Source organism: Hypanus sabinus, chromosome 28 (genome assembly GCF_030144855.1).
Source record: "Hypanus sabinus isolate sHypSab1 chromosome 28, sHypSab1.hap1, whole genome shotgun sequence".
Taxonomy (NCBI): domain Eukaryota; kingdom Metazoa; phylum Chordata; class Chondrichthyes; order Myliobatiformes; family Dasyatidae; genus Hypanus; species Hypanus sabinus.
In genome coordinates, this window is record NC_082733.1 from 33955991 (window position 1) to 33974839 (window position 18849).

General features: G+C 42.1%; 1 protein-coding gene across 12 annotated transcripts in view; it reads left to right on the plus strand.

Annotated features, from left to right (window-relative positions):
- The window catches only part of LOC132382572 (uncharacterized), a 117147-nt gene that overhangs the window by 22002 nt on the left and 76296 nt on the right, over positions 1-18849 (plus strand). For 7 of the 12 annotated variants that reach the window (XR_009508397.1, XR_009508401.1, XR_009508398.1 and 4 more), the window contains exons 2-3: positions 16356-16422; positions 17454-17500. Coding sequence is in view for 1 of the 12 variants with exons in the window: in XM_059952911.1 (XP_059808894.1) it covers positions 16356-16422 (67 nt within the window). In the remaining 11 variants the exon portion in view is untranslated. Of the gene's footprint in view, positions 1-4974; positions 5101-16355; positions 16423-17453; positions 17501-18849 lie in introns of those variants that run through there. The other 5 variants (XR_009508404.1, XR_009508405.1, XR_009508408.1 and 2 more) reach the window with 2 other exon arrangements.

Below are 18849 nucleotides of genomic sequence, written 5' to 3' on the forward strand. Positions count from 1 at the left end.
GATGCTGCCTGGCCTGCTGTGTTCTACCAGCATTTTGTGGTGTTGTTGGAATTTCCAGCATCTGTAGATTTCCTCATGTTTGCTCTATGTTCAATGATTAGTTACTCATTTTCAAGAAATGGGCTTTGCTGGTCATGCCAGAGTTTATTGTCCATCTGCAATGGCCCTTGAGAAAATGGTAATGAGCTGCCCTCTTAAATTGTGGCAGTACAGAATGCAGAATTTAGACTCGGAGACAATGGGGAATCTGTAATAGATTTCCAGGTCAGGATTCAAGATAGTTTATTGTCATTCTTTGGTACTCTGCATCCAATTCAGCACAAAAAAAAACACAATAAGCATAAAGAACACAATAAACACACAATACAAATCCATAAGAATAGCTTATATACAGACATTATGTACCTTAAATGTACGTACATAAAGTGATGTTAAGTGCAGGTGTATCTATCAGTAAGATGACTCTGACAGGGAAGAATAAAGTAGTGGGGGTGCGGTGGAGTGGGTTAATAGATGGAGTTGCTGATCAGCCTGATAGTTTGGGGAAGTATTTGTCTTTGAGCCAGGTGTTTTGACTCAGCAAAACCTGCAGGAGGTAATATTTCTATGCAGTGCTATTCTTATCCTTCTTGGTGGAATAGGCCATAGGTATGAGATGAAGTTGGATGGACCAACACAAGTAATTACAATACATTTCCTGGATGGTAATCACTATGGTTATGTGCACTGCCCGTGAACAGAATGAGTGTTGAGGTCTGTTTGTGGGGTACCAGGTTAAGTCGTCTGTTCTTGCCTGAATCATAGCAAGACAGACAGACATACTTTATTGATCCCGAGGAAAATTGGGTTTTGTTACAGCCGCACCAACCAAGAACAGTAAAGAAATATAGCCATATAAAACCATAAATAATTAAATAATAATAAGTAAATTATTCCAAGTGGAAATAAGTCCAGGACCAGCCTATTGGCTCAGGGTGTCTGACACTGAGGGAGGAGTTGTAACATTTGATGGCTACAGGTAGGAGTGACTTCCTATGACGCTCAGTGTTGCATCTCGGTGGAATGAGTCTCTGGCTGAACATTCTCCTGTGCCTAACCAGTACATTATGGAGTGGATGAGAGACATTGTTCAAGATGGCATGCAACTTGGACAGCATGCCATCTTTACCCTAAGGAGCTTGCCCTAAGGAGAGTGCCATAACTTCCTGGCACATCTGGGTTTGTTCAGAGAAGATGGGTACATAGAGTAAAATTCACGACTATGGCACATTCCTGTGTTTTTAGTCACGGTGAATGTCAATGGTCTGACATAGCTCACGTTCTCAGTTACAAGTAACATCCAACACTTCACATCCCTCTTTGCCACCCTACCTTAAGTGGAATTGTACAACTGAGCCACATGTCCTTATGTCACCAATTGGATGATACCCGAAATCGACTCTTAGCCCATTCCATCGGCAATACCCGTTCCCCGCTAAGGGGGTAGAGACTATCCATTCATTATGTGGACATGACATGTAAAACCATGAAAAGTGCATGCAGTTGTTTTTTAACCAGCGAATGTTTCCAAGTAGCCAAATGCCGCGTCATCTAATTAGTGACGCGCATGAATGGATGAACAAGATTCCCACTGTCTCTGTCACTGTGTCTAGCGAAACCACAGCCAAGGGAACAGGCTTGGCAGAATCAGTGGGGAAAGAAGACCCTGTTGAGCTTGACTCTAGTCTGGCACTGAAGAGACATGAGAAGTGTAGAATAAGTGGGAGGACCTCCAGGGCTGCCAGTGAAATACCACTACTCTGATCGTTTTTTTTTTCACTTACCTGGTGAGGCAGGGAGGCCAGCCCCAAGGGGCTCACTTAACTTTAACTTCCTTAGCGCTATCATTTTAGAGCAGGGGTACATGGACCATGGACCCCTCAGTTAATGGTAGGGGTCTACAGCATAAAAAAAGTTGAGAACCCCTGTTTTAGAGGAGCTGGCCTGGGACCAGCACAAAGAAGGCAAGGCAGTACTTCTGCTTTCTCAGAAGTTTGCACAGATTTGGAATGTTATCTAACGTCTTGACAAACTTTTATAGATACACAGTAGAGAATATCCTGACTGGTTGCCTGATATAGATACGCCAACGGCCAAGAATGGAAAAGCTAACAAAAAGTAATGGCTACAGCCTAGTTTATCACAGGAATAGCCCTCCCCACCATTGATCACATCGACATGGAGCACTGCCACAAGAAAGCAGCATCCATCATCAAGGACCCTTCACCACCCAGCCTATGCTCTCTTCTCACTGCTGCAATTGGGAAGGAGATACAGGAGCCTTAAGTTCCACGCCATGAGGTTCAGGAATAGTTATTACCCTTCAACTATCAGGCTTCTGATGTGTGTTGCTTTGGATCCTGAACTGGTGATTTTTAATTTTAGTATCATCAATTATTCATTACATTTTACTGGTTTAGATTTCCCTAAATTCCTTTTAAATTCACCAACAGCTGCTTCAATTGGTTGACCTGATTTCACCTTTGGATGCCCCGCTGTCTGTCCATCCCAGATTATAAAACGCTCTGGTATGAACTGTGACCTTCCCAAACTGAACATTAAGGGAATTGCAAATGATACTTTCTCCTGCTCTGTCATTACCTCTCTTGTGAGTCCTTTGAGTACTTCTGTAATCATTTGTGGCCTCCGTTGGTCATGGTTAACCATGGGTACAGCGCCTCTGGTAGTCACTGGGAGTGGCTTCTCCATGGCACAAGCCCGGGCAGAGTTGATATGGAGATCCGTCTGTTGCCCATGCAGTGGGACGCCCCTCTCCGTGCTGACGACAGGTCCAAAGGAACGACGAAAGTCGGTACAGTTTGGTGCCAGCAGCATCGCAGGAGTTGCCGTGCTGGTGTTGGGTACAGCAGTCAGCCAGCTTTGGGACTCCGACTCTGGATTTTTCCTCGGGGTTTACTCCCAAAGCCTTTCCTGTGAGTGGGTATAGCTGCAAGGCAGCAGAGGTTTGAAATCGGAGTTTTCCCTCTCCCAGATGAGTTACCATCCGTGGTCAACAAGCCCCATCTGCCCGGAGATGGGGCTCGTTACTTTTGTAATATTCTAATAAATTTGTTAATATTACAATATGATCAATTACATCCAATCTAGCCAATTGCCTTTCACTTGTGATGGATATATTCACTTCCTTGGGCAGTGGATCATTTTGTCATATTTGGTTAAGCTTGCTTTCCAAAAGCAATGTTTGCCACTTGCAAAATCAAACAGATGTAAGCATCTATTAACTTCTGTCTGTAAACAGGAGCCAGATTTCCATTCTTAAAATGTAAATGGCAAACAGTAATCAGGTTGAAGTTAAAAACATAGCTTTTAGAATCATGTAAAAATACAGAACAGAAATGGGTAGATGTCATCTGAAGACGGCACTCAATCATTTAAGGAGACCAGAGTCTACTGTTAAAGAATAAAAGTGTTCAATGCTGTCAGCCCCAAGTCACCACAGAGTGTTTCCCAGAATCCGAGATAGGTTCACATCTACGATTCTCACCTGCCAAGTAGTGACCCACCCCACCCCTTGTCAGGAAAGATGCTGTCACACAAGAGCAAGAAATACTCCACAGCCTTTAGGCCTGAATGGGACAAATTAAAATTTACTATACTGTGGATCTCTATAGAGTGTATGTATGATATTATATATATATAAGCAATGCATTAGATATTTGAGTTGGTATATGGTTGAGCAGGGAAAAGAGTAGCGTATTTAACATTTCAGTAATATTTGAGTAATATTGTAAATATATTGTTTGATTAATCATTCTTTGTTCACGTAATTCATTATGGGTTATATGTGAGAACTAGGTGAATGGCTTATGTCATTACATCACCAGGTCATGCTGTATGTGAGTGCCTCACAAAAAAGGAATGAAGGAAAATTAAGTAGGCAAGTATCCTGTGTTTTTATTTCAATTAGTTTCTAGAGTTACAAAGCATAACACTGTCCATGGCCACCTTTACCGCCATGTTAAAGTGAACTCAGTTTGGAAGAGAATCACCTCATATTCTGTTTGGGTAGTCTCCAACCCAATGCATGAAAATCGATTTCCCTGATTTCCCGACCGCCTCCTCTCTTTATTAATTACCTATTCTGGTTACCCTCTGACACTTCTCCTTCTCATTTCCCCATCACCTTCCTCTGTTCCCTGCCACCTTCCCTTTCTTCCAGGTTCCAATTCAAGTTTAATTGTCATTCAACCATACATGAATACTCATGAATGGAGCCAAACAAAACAAGGTGCAAGACACGCGGAGCACGAGACACGCGGAGCACGAGACACGCGGAGCACGAGACACGCGTGGATTTTCAGAAGGCCTTTGACATGGTGCCATACATGAGGATGTTTAACCAGATATGGATCCATGTAATTACAGGAAAGATACTAGCATGGATTAAAGCTGTGGCTGGTTGGTAGGAGATAGTGGGAAAAAAGGAGCCTTTTCTGACTGGCCGCCGGTGACTAATAGTGTTCAATGGAGTTCTGTGTTGGGCCAATCCTTATAACGTTATATGATTTGGATGACAGAATTGATGGCATGTTGCAATGTTTGCAGATGATATGCAAATAGGTGGAGGGGTGGGTAGTTTTGAGGAAGTAGAGAGGCTACAGAAGGACTTAGACCAGGGGTCGGCAACGTTTACCACTGAAAGAGCCAATATGGACCCATTTCCCACAGAAAAGAAAACACTGGGAGCCACAAAACCAGTTTGACATTAAAAATGAAATAACATTGCACACAACGGTTTTTTTTTGCCTTTATGCTATGTATAAACAAACTATAATGTGTTTCATTTATGAAATTGATGAACTCCTGCAGAGAAAATGAAATTACATTTCTACATGCAACAAAAACATTTTGAACTCCGAAAAAAATACGTTGGGTTGAAGGTTACTCCATAGTTAGCCTATCTTGGATCGAAGAATTAAAAGAAAGCGCGCACTGGCGGGTGTCAGGCATTGGCAGTGGTGATGTATATTAATAGCGATAAAAAACACGTTGTAGCGGTGTGCTACACGCAGCGCTAAAATAAAGACACTGCAGTCAAAGGTAACTTTATTCGAACTAAACGGCCTTGCTTTAAAGCCTCCCTCAACCCGTCCCCGTGGGCGCGGATGCTCCAAAAGACACGTACTCACAAACCCCCGTAGGCTATCTCCCTTAGCCGGAACGGTGGCTAATTGTGAGCCGGTTCGGATGTGCCAGGAAATGGAGTCTCCACAAGGTTTTTAGATTGTACAAGATCACCATAATCTTCAAATTTCGAATTACATGTCAAAAACTAACAAACCACGGGGAGCCACAGCACAGAGATGAAAGAGCTGCAGGTTGCCAACCCCTGACTTAGACAGATAAGGAGAATGGGCAAAGAAACATCAGATGAAATGCAGTGTTGGGAAGTAAAAAGTCATGCACTTTGGTAGACAAAATGAAAGGGTTGGCTATTTTCTAAATAGAGAGAAAATACAAAAAAGTTAGGTGCAAAGGGACTTGGGAGTCCTTGTGTAGGATTCCCTAAAGGTTCATTTGTAGGCTGAGTCTATAGTGAGGAAGACAAATGCAATGTTAGCAGTTATTTTATGAGGACTAGAATTCAAAAGCAAAGATGTAGTACTGAGACTTCATAAAACACTGGTGAGGCCTCACTTGGAGTATTGTGAGTAGGTTTGGGCCCCACATCTTGAAAGGATGTGCTGAAACTGGAGAAGATTCAAAGGAGGTTCACAAAAATGATTTCAGGTTTGAACTGCTTGTCATATGAAAAGTGTTTGATGACTCTGGGCCTAGAATTCAGAAGAATGAGGTGTGACTTTATTGAAGCCTATCAAATAGTGAAAGGCCTCGATAGAGTGGATGTGGAGAGGATGTTTCCTATGGTGGGAGAGTTTAAGAACAGAGGACAAAGCCTCAGAATAGAGGGGCGTCCTTTTAGAATGGAGATGAGGTGGAATTTCTTTAGCCAGAGAGTGGTAAATCTGTGGAACTCGTTACTACAGACAGCTGTGGAGGCCAATTCTTTATGTATATTTAAGGCAGAGGTTGATAGATTCTTGATCGGTCAGGGCATGAAGGGACATGGGGAGAAGGCAGGAGATTGGTGCTGAGAGGAAAATTGGATCAGCCATGATGAAATGGCAGAGCAGACATGATGGGTGAAATGGCCTAGTGTTCTTATACCTTGTGGTCTTACATAAGATAGCAGTCAACATATAGTCACAGAAAAAATATAATATAGCCCAAGTCCTCATGTCCACTGTCCTCTCCTATTATGTTACTTCGTCTTCAGCCCTTGATCATTTCCACCCATCTCCCAGATTTTTACTTCATTCCCATGCCTCCCCCATCCACCCACCTTACCCCTCTCCTGGTGTCACCAATCACCTGACAGTTTGTACTCCTGCCCCTCCCCCAGCTTATTCTGGTTTCTTGGCTTCTGCCCCCTTTCTTTCCAGTTGATCTTGGCCCAAGACATCAATTGTTTATTCCCTGTCACAGATGTAGCTTGACTTGCTGAGTTTCTCTGTTGCTCAGTGTGTTAGGCAACCTTCTCTCATGTGATTAATTCAGGTCTCTTCTCACGCATGTGCAGGTTGAATTAATTAACATTCTCACTAAGTAGAGGAGCAGTTTCTCCAACAGCTTTATAGATTCATAGTTTATCAATGCCACTTATGAATTAATTGATCGGCTATATCTAACAGAAAACACATAAGCAACACACAAAATGCTGGAGGAACTGAAAAGATCAGGCAGTGTCTATGGAAATGAATAGACAGCTGATGTTTCAGGCCCTTCTGCAGGATTGAGGAGGAAGGGGGAAGACGTCTGAATAAAAAGGAGGGGCGAAGGGAAGGAGGCAAGCTGAAAGGTGATATGTGAAGCTAGGTGTGCGGGAAGGTCAAGGGCTGGAGAGGAAGGAATCTGATGGAGAGCGGACCATAGGTGGAAGGGAAGGAGGAGGGTATCCAGGGGGAAGTAACAGGCAGGTGAGGAGAGGTGAAAGGTCAGAGTGGAAAATATAACACGTATCATTCTTTGTGTGGCTTTGACCTGCCATAGAATCATATAGCATGGAAACAGGCCATTTGGCACACCAAGTCTGTACTGACCTTTGAACAACACAATCAAAATGCTGGAGAAATTCAGCAAGTCAGCCCAACTTTGGGCCAACGCTCTTCGTATCCTGATAAATGACCTCTGCCTGAAACATCGACTGTTTATTCCCTCCATAGATCCTGCCTCACCCACCGCGTTCCTTTAGCATTTTTGTGCGTGTTGCTCTAGATTTCTGACATCTGCAGTATCTCTTGTGTTACTGACGACCAAACCTCCGCTTCATAAATATTGCATTAATTACTTTAAACTTCCCCCCCTATACTCATCACTTCATTCCCAAATTCTAACTCTCACCTACAGACTGAGGCACTTCAGAGTAACCAACTTCCTTACCTAATAATGCAAGAATATTTCAGGATGAGAAACTGGATAGCTTTCTGGCTTTAGAAGGTTCAGAATCAGAATTAGTTTGAATATCACTGACGGATGTTGTGAAATTTGTTTTGCAACACATCATAATACAGTAAATGTGAATTACAGTATATTATATGTAAAAATAGTTCAATGAAATAAATAGTGCAAAAATAGCAATTTAAAAGTAGTAAGGTGGTGTTCATGGGTTTAATTTCCATTCAGAAATCAGATGGTAGAGGGGGAAGAAGCTGTTCCTGAATCATTGAGTGTGTGCCTTCAGGTTTCAGTACCTCCTTCCTGATGGTAGCAATGAGAACAAAGCATGACGTGGGTAATAGGTGTCCTTAAAGATGGATGCCACCTTTCTGAGGCATCGCTCCTTGAAGATGTTCTGGATACTATGGGGGCTGGTGCCCATGACGTAGCTGACAAAGTTTACCACTCTTTGCAGCTTATTTCTATCTTGTGCAGTAGTCCCCCCTCCCATACCAGTCAGTGATGCAGCCAGTTAGAATGCTCTCCACGGTACACCTGTCGAAATTTGCGAGTGTCTTTGGTTAGCCGTAAGGAAAAAGAAAACTTTGATTTTTTTTACTATTTCATCATCGTCAGAGATCACAACTATTTAAAATTTATTCCTGTTGATTAGGTCTCAGTCGATTAAATCAAGGTTTTCTGAGGAATATTTGTGTTCATGAACTTAGGTTGGATTTAAATGTAGTGAATTAGAAGCAGAATCAGAACTAGTTTTCATGTCATATGCAATCCCAGAGCAAGGCCATACTACTCACCAAAGGCATTTATATTTTATATAATTTCAGTTAAGTATATAGTTTGCTGATATCACCTCAACTTACAGGAGGAGGGATTCTAATTGTTCTCAAGAATACAGGTTTGTGAAGAAAAATACATAGGAGATTTTTAGTAGAATTAATATCAACACAATATTAACCCTAGTCACCTGGCAGTATGAAGGGAGGTAGTTTAAGATAGCTGAGACATTTGTCTACCAAATCATTTCCATTTTAATCTAGGCAGAGAGAACGCTTTATAACAATATGGACATTATCTCTGGCTGAACAACAGCTTTATATAAAAAAAACAGAACACTGATTTAAAAAATCTCAGACATGCCGTTTCTCAGAAACTCAAAATAAAGCAAAATTCTCTTTAGGGCAGCATGTGGTAAAATAGCTTTTCATCTATTTATTCACAAAGTTAGTCAAGTCCTTTCAAAATTTCTTCTGCAGCACAGATATCGGAACATTTACTGGAAGCAATTTTTAGCACACTACTTCACTCCCTGACTCATTCCAACCAAGCTCCCTCTAACAGAGTTCTTTCCTTCTGAGCAGCCTGGAAAGGTCTCAAAAAGTACTCCATTTCCAACTGTCAGTTTTGCAGTAATTATTACCCTGGTGACCTTTTTCTTCATTCTATTAGAGACGTTCTCTCTGTTCTCTTCACCCCTCTGTGGCTTAAGATTTCAGTGTTCTCAATTCTCCATTTTCAAATGAACAGTCCACTGTCTATCTGCTGGAACTCAATTGGTCGAGCAGCATCTGAGAGAGGTAAGGAATTGCTGACATTTCAAGTCAGAATCCTGCATCAGGCATTTGATGATAGGTTTCCATTTTTGGTGTTGCAGTGTGGTAAACTATGTATACCTGTCTGGACATGCCCCCCCCCGCTGACTGCTCCTGTGGCTCCTCCCACAGACCCCTGTATAAAGGCGATTGGAGGCACTGCTCCTCCCTCAGTCTACAGGATGTAGTGGTCTCGTTTGCTGCTAATAAAAGCCTATCGTTCGCCTCCTGTCTCTGAGAGTTATTCTTGGTGCATCATGCAGACTCCAGCGTCTCCAGTCTCCAGTGTGTGTACTCAAGGATCTTTGGTCTGATACTGTTCTTCTCTCCCCATGGACTTTGCCTGACCTGCTCTACTATTTTCTATTTTGCTTTGGATTTCCAGCAGCTCCAGGTTTCTTGGTCCAATCTGAGAAATATCTTACACACTTTAAAATGTTAAATTATCCTTAATGTTCAGGGTGATGGCTATAAGTCTACATACCCAGGATAGATTTGCTACAGTTAAGTATAATTGGGGAGAATTGATGAGCCAAGAGGTGATAGCTGCAGAAGAACAGGTCAAATACAGAACACGGAACACAGAACAGTCCACACAGCACAAGCCCTTTGGCCCATGATGTTGTGCAGAACTACATAAACCTAGTCTATGATCAATCCAACTCTTCCGTCCTTCATGTACCATAACTTTCCAATTTTCTTACATCCATGTGCGTATGTAAGATCTCTGAAATCTCTCCATTGCACCAGTCTCCTCCACATCTGGCAGAGCCTTCCAGGCACATTCTACTTTGTGTAAAAGACCTACCTCTGATGTCTCCACTAATCCTTCCCCCACTCACCATAAATAAATGTCCTCTGATATTAGCTAATGCTGCCTGTTTTTTTTTTTAAAAAAGTTGTCAGCTGTCCCTTCTTTCTATGCCTCTCATAATCTTATACACCTCTATAAAGTCGCCTCTCATCTTCCTTTTCTCTAGAGAGAAAACATTTCTCACTCAACCTCTCATCATAAAGCACGCTTTCTAATCCAGACAGCATCCTGGTAAATCTCTTTTACACCACCTCTAAAGTTTCCACATGCTTCCTGTAATGAGGTATGACCATATAACAATTACAGCATGGAAACAGGCCATCTCGGCCCTTCTAGTCCGTGCCGAATGCTTACTCTCACCTAGTCCCACTGACACACACTCAGCCCATAACCCTCCATTCCTTTCCTGTCCATGTACCTATCCAATTTTACTTTAAATGACAATATCGAACCTGCCTCTACCACTTCTACTGGAAGCTCATTTCACACAGCTACCACTCTCTGAGTAAAGAAATTCTCCCTCGTGTTACCCTTAAACATTTGTCCCCTAACTCTCAACTCATGTCCTCTTGTTTGAATCTCCCTTACTCCCAATGGAAAAAAGCCTATCCACGTCAACTCTATCTATCCCCCTCATAATTTTAACTACCTCTATAAAGTCCTCCCTCAACCTTCTACACTCTGAAGAATAAAGACCTAACTTGTTCAATCTTTCCCTGTAACTTAGGTGCTGAAACCCAGGTAACACTCTAGTAAATCTTCTCTGTACTTTGTTTTGTTGACTTCTTTCCTATAATTCGGTGACCGGAACTGTACACAATAACCAGAGGTAACCAGAACTGAACGCAGTACTCCAAGTGTGGTCTGACCTGAATTTTATAGGGCTGGAATATAACCTCATAGCTCTTGAACTCCTTCCCCTGACTAGTGAAGGCCAACACACCTATCAACTTGTGTGTCAGTTTTCAGGGATCGAGATGGACTTGTAACCAAAGATCCCTTTGTTCCTCCACACTGTTAAAAATTACTGTTAACCTTGGATTCTACTTTCAATTTTGATCCTTCTAAGTGTATTACTTCCTACTTTTCTGGGTTAAACTCCATCTGTCATTTTTCCAGCCAGCTCTGCATCCTATCTATATCCTGTTGTAACCTGTGACAAACTTCCATGTTATCTTCTCACCAACAACCTTTGTGCCATCTGCAAAACTACTAACCCACTTCACTGCTTCCTCATCCAAGTCATTTATAAAAATCACTAAGAGCAGGGGACCCAAATAGATGCTGATCTCCAGGCAGGACACACTCCATCTACTACCACTGTCTTCTGTGGGCATGGGTTCAGAAATTTTGCCAATTTTCCCAGGATCCCATGTCTCCTGACTTTCTGGATGACCATTTGTCTTGGCATATCAACATGGATGCTCCAAACAAGAAGGCAACCAACAAACCCATTCATTGGAAAAGTAAGGAAATAAAAAGGACAAAATGTGCAAATGCAAAATAATAATAATAATTATAACATAATACAAGAGCATGAGTTTTACATTTCCTTGAACTGAGTGTTCAGAGTTCAGTTCAATATTGTGGTGAATGAAGTTATCCACACTAATTCAGGATCCTGATACCTGAAGGGTCCTTGAACCTGTTCTTGAACCTGGTGGTATGGACCTGAGGCACTTGTACCTCCTTTCCAATGGGGGCAGTGAGAAGAGAGCATGGTTTGGATGGTGGAGATCCTTGATGATGGATGCTGCTTTCTTGCAGATGTGGTCAGTGGTGGAAGGGCTTTACTTGTGATGAACTGGGATGCATCCACTACATTTTGCAGACTTTTCTGTTCTTGGGTACCGGTGTTTCCATACCAGGCCATGATACATTAGACTGTAAGACATAAGAGCAGAATTAGGCCACTTAGCCCATTGGGTCTACTCTATCACTCTATCTTGGCTGATCTATTATCCTTCTCAACTCCATTCTCCTGCTTTCTCTCTGTAACCTTTGACTAACCTGACTAATCAAACTCTGCTTTAAATATAAAGCATAATTTGGCTGCCTCCTCTCACTACTCTCTCATCTCTCTTCTAAATGAAGAGAGAAGAAGAAAGCCCTTAACTCTGAGTGGAGTCATCCAGATGCCATCATGACAAGTTTTTTTAGCCGGCTATCTTATTTTTGAGGCCAAATTGCTAGCTCGACGCTCAACCTTACTCAGATGGAAAACGTGCAAGGGAGCTGGCTGGATTCGAACTTGGGAACCTTATGGCGCTGATGCCACTATGCCACCAGTTGGCTTCTGTTCTAAATGGATGTTCCTCTATTCTGAGTCTGTGCGATCTAGTCCTAGACATATCACTACAGAAAACATCCTCTCCACATCAACTATGTTTAAACCTCTCAAAATTCAATAGGTATCAATGAGATCCTCCCTCATTCTTCTAAACCCCAGTGACTACAGGCCATCAGCATTCCACATACGTTAGCTCTTTCATTCCCAGAATTACTCGAGGGTAGATGGCAGAATAAAAAGATGGTGATGGGGGGGTGGGGGTGGGGAAGGAGGCTAGCTGGAAGGTGACTGGTGAAGCCAGGTGGGTGCAAAACCCCAAGGGCTGAAGGAGGAGTCTGATAGGAGATGAGAGTGGACCATAGGAGAAAGGGGTGGAGGTATATTGGCATCATCCCCCTTCCTTCTCAGTCCTGAAGAATGGTCTTGGCCTGAAACTTCAACTGTTTATTCATTTCCATTGATTCTGCCTGAACTGCTGAGTTCCTCCAACATCTTGTATCTGCTGAAGCAAGTCAAGCTGGGCATGTAACCTTGTTGCCGTCCTGATGAAAATTTTCAAACTAAAATATTGACCATTCCTTTCTTCCTACTGACATTGTTTGACCTGTTGTGTTCCTCCAACAGGTTCTTTGCTGCTTTAGACTGCTGCATCTGTAGTCGTCTCTTCCAAGACGAAGGCAGGCAGTTTCTTTGGGCAGAAGAATTGACACCTAAAAGGCACTGAGTTAAACTAGCTGGAAAAAAGATCCAGTGAGAGAGAGAGGCAAAAAATACAGTAAATTGTTAAGATCTTGAATTTACAACTTGGACTAAAGTGCAGGAGAACATCTATAAGACCTTCACAGAATAGTTATCAAAATAAAATGTGACTAAATCGTGCAGTGAAGTGTGTGGACAGATGGACCAAAGCTTTGCTAAGGAGATACATGGTGAAGGGTAACATATACAAGATGTTGGAGGAACTCAGCAGATCAGGCAGCATCAATGGAGAGGGATAAACAGTTGATGTTTTGGTCTGAGACCCTTCATCTTGTGTTTATGGTAAAGAGTGCCTCAAATGAAGAATTGGAGGTGAAGGCAGTGAGGTACAGAGAGAAAATGCGTAGTGGATGGCACAGCAACTATGTGGAAGCCTTTCGAGTTCAAGTTTAATTGTAATTCAACCATATAGGAACACCCATGTATACAGCCAAAAGAAACAGCATTCCTCTGGAGCCAAGGTGCAAAGCACAGAGCCAACAGTCACAGACAGCACAAGACACTTAAAAGAGCAAGCACATGTAAAATACAGTCACAAAAAATATTGTCCAAGTCCCTGAGTCCATGAATGTTCCAACAGTCTGCAGCTGAACACAATATGGCTTGTCTTCTACTGAGCACACACTAAATGAGAGGATATGCAAAAGCCCAGAACAATATGCAGGAAGGGTTTGAGACATTGGATATGACAGGGGGGAGTTTATACATGAAGAATTCAATATCCAGCATAAGAATTTTGCAACTGAGGCACTGCTTAACAAGAAGGCAACAAATATGAGTGGTAAGCACAAGAGATTATACAGCTGCTAAAATCAAAAACAACACATAAATTATTGGAGGAACTCAGCCAGTTAGGCTGCATCTCTGAAGGAGAATAAACAATTGACATTTTGTGCTGAAATCCTTAATTGAGACTGCAAAGGAAGGGGAAGAGTGAATGGTTAATTTGGTGTGAGTTAGGACATGTGCTGTAATGCTTTGAGTGAGCTGAACTTTGTGGAGGATGTTAGCCCAGCTTGGAGTTACACTTGTACAGCCATGTGCTAAGGTAATAAAGCATTGATTCCCACTTTTATACTGAAGCGGTGGTGGGGGGGGGGGGGGGGAGAGTCGGGTGCTATGAAGAGGGATGTAGGTGAGCTGACGCAACAAATGAACCGAAACTGGTTTGATACCAACTTTCATTTGTTGACAGGTTTGTAGGACCGCAGAAAAAGACCAGGAGAACGGAAATAATTGGAAACCTCCTTGCAGGAGCTGGAACTGACACAATAGGCCTTTTGGCATGAATCACATTCTCCTTCAATATGCTTCTCGTCACTCAGAGCAGTTCTTTAAATTCCCTCTACAATTCATCAGACTTCATCCTGTTGTTTACATTGATGCTCGCCTCAGTTCCTCACTTTTATAACATGCCGCAAAAGAAAAGTAATTGCTGCATGCTGGGTAAAATAATTAGGTTAGGTTTGTAATATTGAAAGTCAGTGTCAAAATAATTCAAGCTCTGTAGTTCAGGAAGAATGAGATAAGAGACATTTAATAATTTGTCAAAATGGAATAAAAATAGTTGTAGTAAAAATAAGTTTGCCAACACTCTGGAGCTCTTGTGTGACAGTCAATGTGCTGCAGGCAATTCTTCTGTTGTAATTTTCTGTTTTCCCCCCATGTTCTTTCTCTTGGTTTTGTGGTATTCTCATACATTGCCTTTACCCCGAGTTTCATCCAGCGTTCTCGCTGTATTGAAATGAAGTCTCATCATACAGACAGCAATTTAACTTGCCGATGTGCTGGTGTTGGGACTGTTCACCGGGATGTAGGAATCACAATTATTCTGGCAGGTTTTTCTGTAGGAGCAGAATTAGACCATCAGGTCCGCCCCACCATCCCATCATGGCTGATTTTCAAAGGTGCAAAAGTCAAATTTAATGTCAGGGAAATGTATACAATATACATCCTGAAGTGCTTTTTCTTCACAAACATCCACAAAAACAAAAGTGCCCCAAAGGGATTATCCCTTTCAACCCCATTTTACCTACCTTATCCCAATAACCTTTGACATCAAGAACCTAACAACCTCCATTTTAAACAGACCCATAGTCTTGCCCCACATGACCATCTGTGGTAATGAATTCCATAGATTCACCATTCTCTGGCTAAAGAAGTTCCTACTTATCACTGTTCTAAAGGAACGTCCTTGTATTCTGGTCCTAGACTCCTCCCTCCCCCCCCCCCCCCCCCATTAGAGGAATATCTCCACATCCACCTATCAATGCCTTTCAATATTTGATGGGTTTCAATAAGATATACCCTCACTCTTAACTCCCTGAAGTACAGCCTCAGCCCCATCAAGGCCTCCTCATAAGTTAACCCTTTAATTCCCAGAATTAACTAACTTCCTCCCCTAACACATCTGTTGCAGGTTTTCTGCCTTGGTTTCTGCCTTGATTTTTTGCGAGTACATAGAGAGCTAAGTGCACCAGTTTCCTGGGGGTTCACATCATGGATGACCTGATTTGTCCCTTAATATCACCCCCCTGAACAAGAAAGCAGAGCAGCGCCTCAATTTCCAAAGGAGGCTCTGCTTTGCCCCCACCCACCTGCCAACTTAACTGCACTTTACAGGAGCATCCTGACAAGTTGCATCTGCATCTAGTATGGGAGCAGTCAGACATCGGACCAGAGGTCCCTACAAAGGACTGAGAACAGTTGAGAGGATCATAGTGATCTCCTGCCATTCATCAGAGACATTTGAGGAGCACTGAATACATAGGGCCATTAGTATTAAGGATCTCACCCATCCCTCCAGCACCCGCTTTGACTCACTACCTGATGCACCATCAATAACTCTCGGAGACGGGAGGTGAACGATAGGCTTTTATTAGCAGCAAAACGGAGTATGGCATCTCGGAGACTGAGGGGGGAGCAGTGCCTCCAATCGCCTTTATACAGGGGTCTGTGGGAGGAGCCACAGGAGCAGTCAGCAGAGGGGAGTGTCCAGACAGGTATACATAGTTTAACTCACTACCAAGAGGCAGGAGACTACGATGCATAAAAACATGAGCAGTCAGGAAGAGAAATCGTTTCGTCACCCATGCTATTAGATTTCTGAACTCCTTGCCACATTGTATTCGAAGTGTCACTGGTTAATCTGTTCTGTACCTTACAATATTTATTATAAATGGACTTTAGCTTGTTATTTATGCATGATTCTTCTATAAATTTAATCCTCACTTTCATAAGATATCATGTGTTGTGTGTTGTGTACTACAGTGCTTTACACCCTAGTCCGAAGAAACATTATCATGTTTCAATATACATTATGTTATATACATTATGTGCATGTATATAAATGACAATACTTGACTTGCCTTCCTGCACAATCTAGTTTCAGATGGGACGTTTCAGGCTGCCTATTGGACAGTGTCTGGGTTGGAGCAAATGGAAGTACACAGGTAAACATTTGTTAAAAAGACATTGTTCTTTAATATAGCATTTTACTTCATTTTTCTAATAGATACTCTACATTTAGTATTGAGTAATCAACTGTCCTAGGTTAGGCAATTCACTACACAACTCATAATTAATCAAAATCTGCACTTTATTGTTTCAAACACCAACCTAACTATGGTGACTCCAGGTCAACAACTTAAAACATGAATTTTACTGTTCCCTCTGTACCAATACTCACTCGGACCACTTCTACAATTTATAACTCTGAAATAGGGGATCTCCCATTCACAAAATGATTGATCCTTCTCCCAGCCCCTGGCATGGGTGTCTTCTTTATGATAGTTAGTCTCTGGAGTTATTATCACTTTGCATTTGAACTTCATTTTTGTACTCTTTCCTTACCAGTTTAAACATTATGCTTCAATCTCATTGATTCTGGCCTTTCTGACTGATGTATGTCAACTTCCATTGGCTTTAGTCCAAGCCAACATCAATTTATTGCCCTTCTGCAAGTGGCAACTTGTAATTAATGTCTCTTTGTTCTGAATCAACCAGCTACTCGGCTTGAGTTACTTAAGTCAAAAACAGACTCCCCTATTCATAAACATGCATGTTCTATCATACCAAGAAACAACTCACAAATGATTTCAGCATTGATGTGTCCACTTTAAGGCTCTTTGACAGAACTATACCTGGGCAAAAACAGTTCACAAGCCAGCTCACAAAATGGAGGCTACAGAGCAGCTTCACAAAATGGCAGACCCCATTCCTTCAAGCACATGGCAACAACAAAGACAATTGGTTTGTCTACTCCCCCTGTCCTTAACTCATTTAAGTTTGATGTTTCCTTCCATATTTTAATTCCTTCATGGCCAATGTTATACTGTATCAATCAATAAGTAAAACACAAATTACATTTGAGCGTGCCACATGGATTTTGGTTGTATCATTGATCAGATTTTGAAATTTTGTACCTCCAACTTCTCTATTAAACAAAACTGATTTAAAGTTGCATATGTAATTCTGTTTAAAGATGGATATTAATTTGATTATTCCCACGGTCATGAATGCAAGAAGCAGGTAAGTACTTATATTTTTACATGGATTTACCCTGTACAAATGTTTGACTTTATTTTCACTCATGTTTCTCACCACTTGATATCACTGCATTCATGATCAGAATCAGGTTTAATCTCACTGACATACAGATGCTCTGAAAATTGTTGTTTTCTGTATAACCGTATTGTATTATCTCAGAGTAAACTGATGTCAAGACTGTCCAAGATAGCAAATAGCCTATCAAATAGACTGATTCAAGACAATAGACAATAGGTGCAGAAGTAGACCATTCGACCCTTCAAGCCTGCACTGCCGTTTTGAGATCATGGCTGATCATCTACTATCAATACCCGGTTCCTGCCTTGTCCCCATATCCCTTGATTCCCCTATCCATAAGATATCTATCTAGCTCCTTCTTGAAAACATCCAGAGAATTGGCCTCCACTATCTTCTGAGGTAGTGCATTCCAGACCCCCACAACTCTCTGGGAGAAGAAGTTTTCCCTTAACTCTGTCCTAAATGACCTACCCCTTATTCTCAAACCATGCCCTCTGGTACTGGACTCTCCCAGCATCTGGAACATATTATCTTGTCCAATCCCTTAATAATCTTATGTTTCAATCAGATCCCCTCTCAATCTCCTTAATTCCAGCATGTATAAGCCCAGTCTCTCTAACCTCTCTGCATAAGACAGTCCAGACATCCCAGGAATTAACATTGTGAATCTACGCTGCACTTCCTCTATAGCCAGGATGTCCTTCCTTAACCCTGGAGACCAAAACTGTACACAATACTTCAGGTGTGGTCTCACCAGGGCTCTGTACAATGCAAGAGGATTTCCTTGCTCTTGTACTCAATTCCCTTTGTAATAAATGCCAACATTCCATTAGCCTTCTTCACTGCCTGCTGCACTTGCTCATTCACCTTCAGTGACTGATGACCAAGGACTCCTAGATCTCTTTGTATTTCTCCCTTCCCTAACTCCACACCATTCAGATAATAATCTGCCTTCCTGTTCTTACTCCCAAAATGGATAACCTCACACTTATTCACATTAAACGTCATCTGCCAAGTATCTGCCCACTCACCCAGCCTATCCAAGTCACCCTGAATTCTCCTAACATCCTCATCACATGTCACACTGCCACCCAGCTTAGTATCATCAGCAAATTTGCTGATGTTATTCTCAATGCCTTCATCTAAATCATTGATGTAAATCATAAACAGCTGTGGTCCCAATACCGAGCCCTGTGGCACCCCACTAGTCACCACCTGCCATTCCGAGAAACACCCACTCACCACTACCCTTTGCTTTCTATCTGCTAATCAGTTTTCTATCCATGTCAATGTTTCCCCCCCCCCCCCAATGC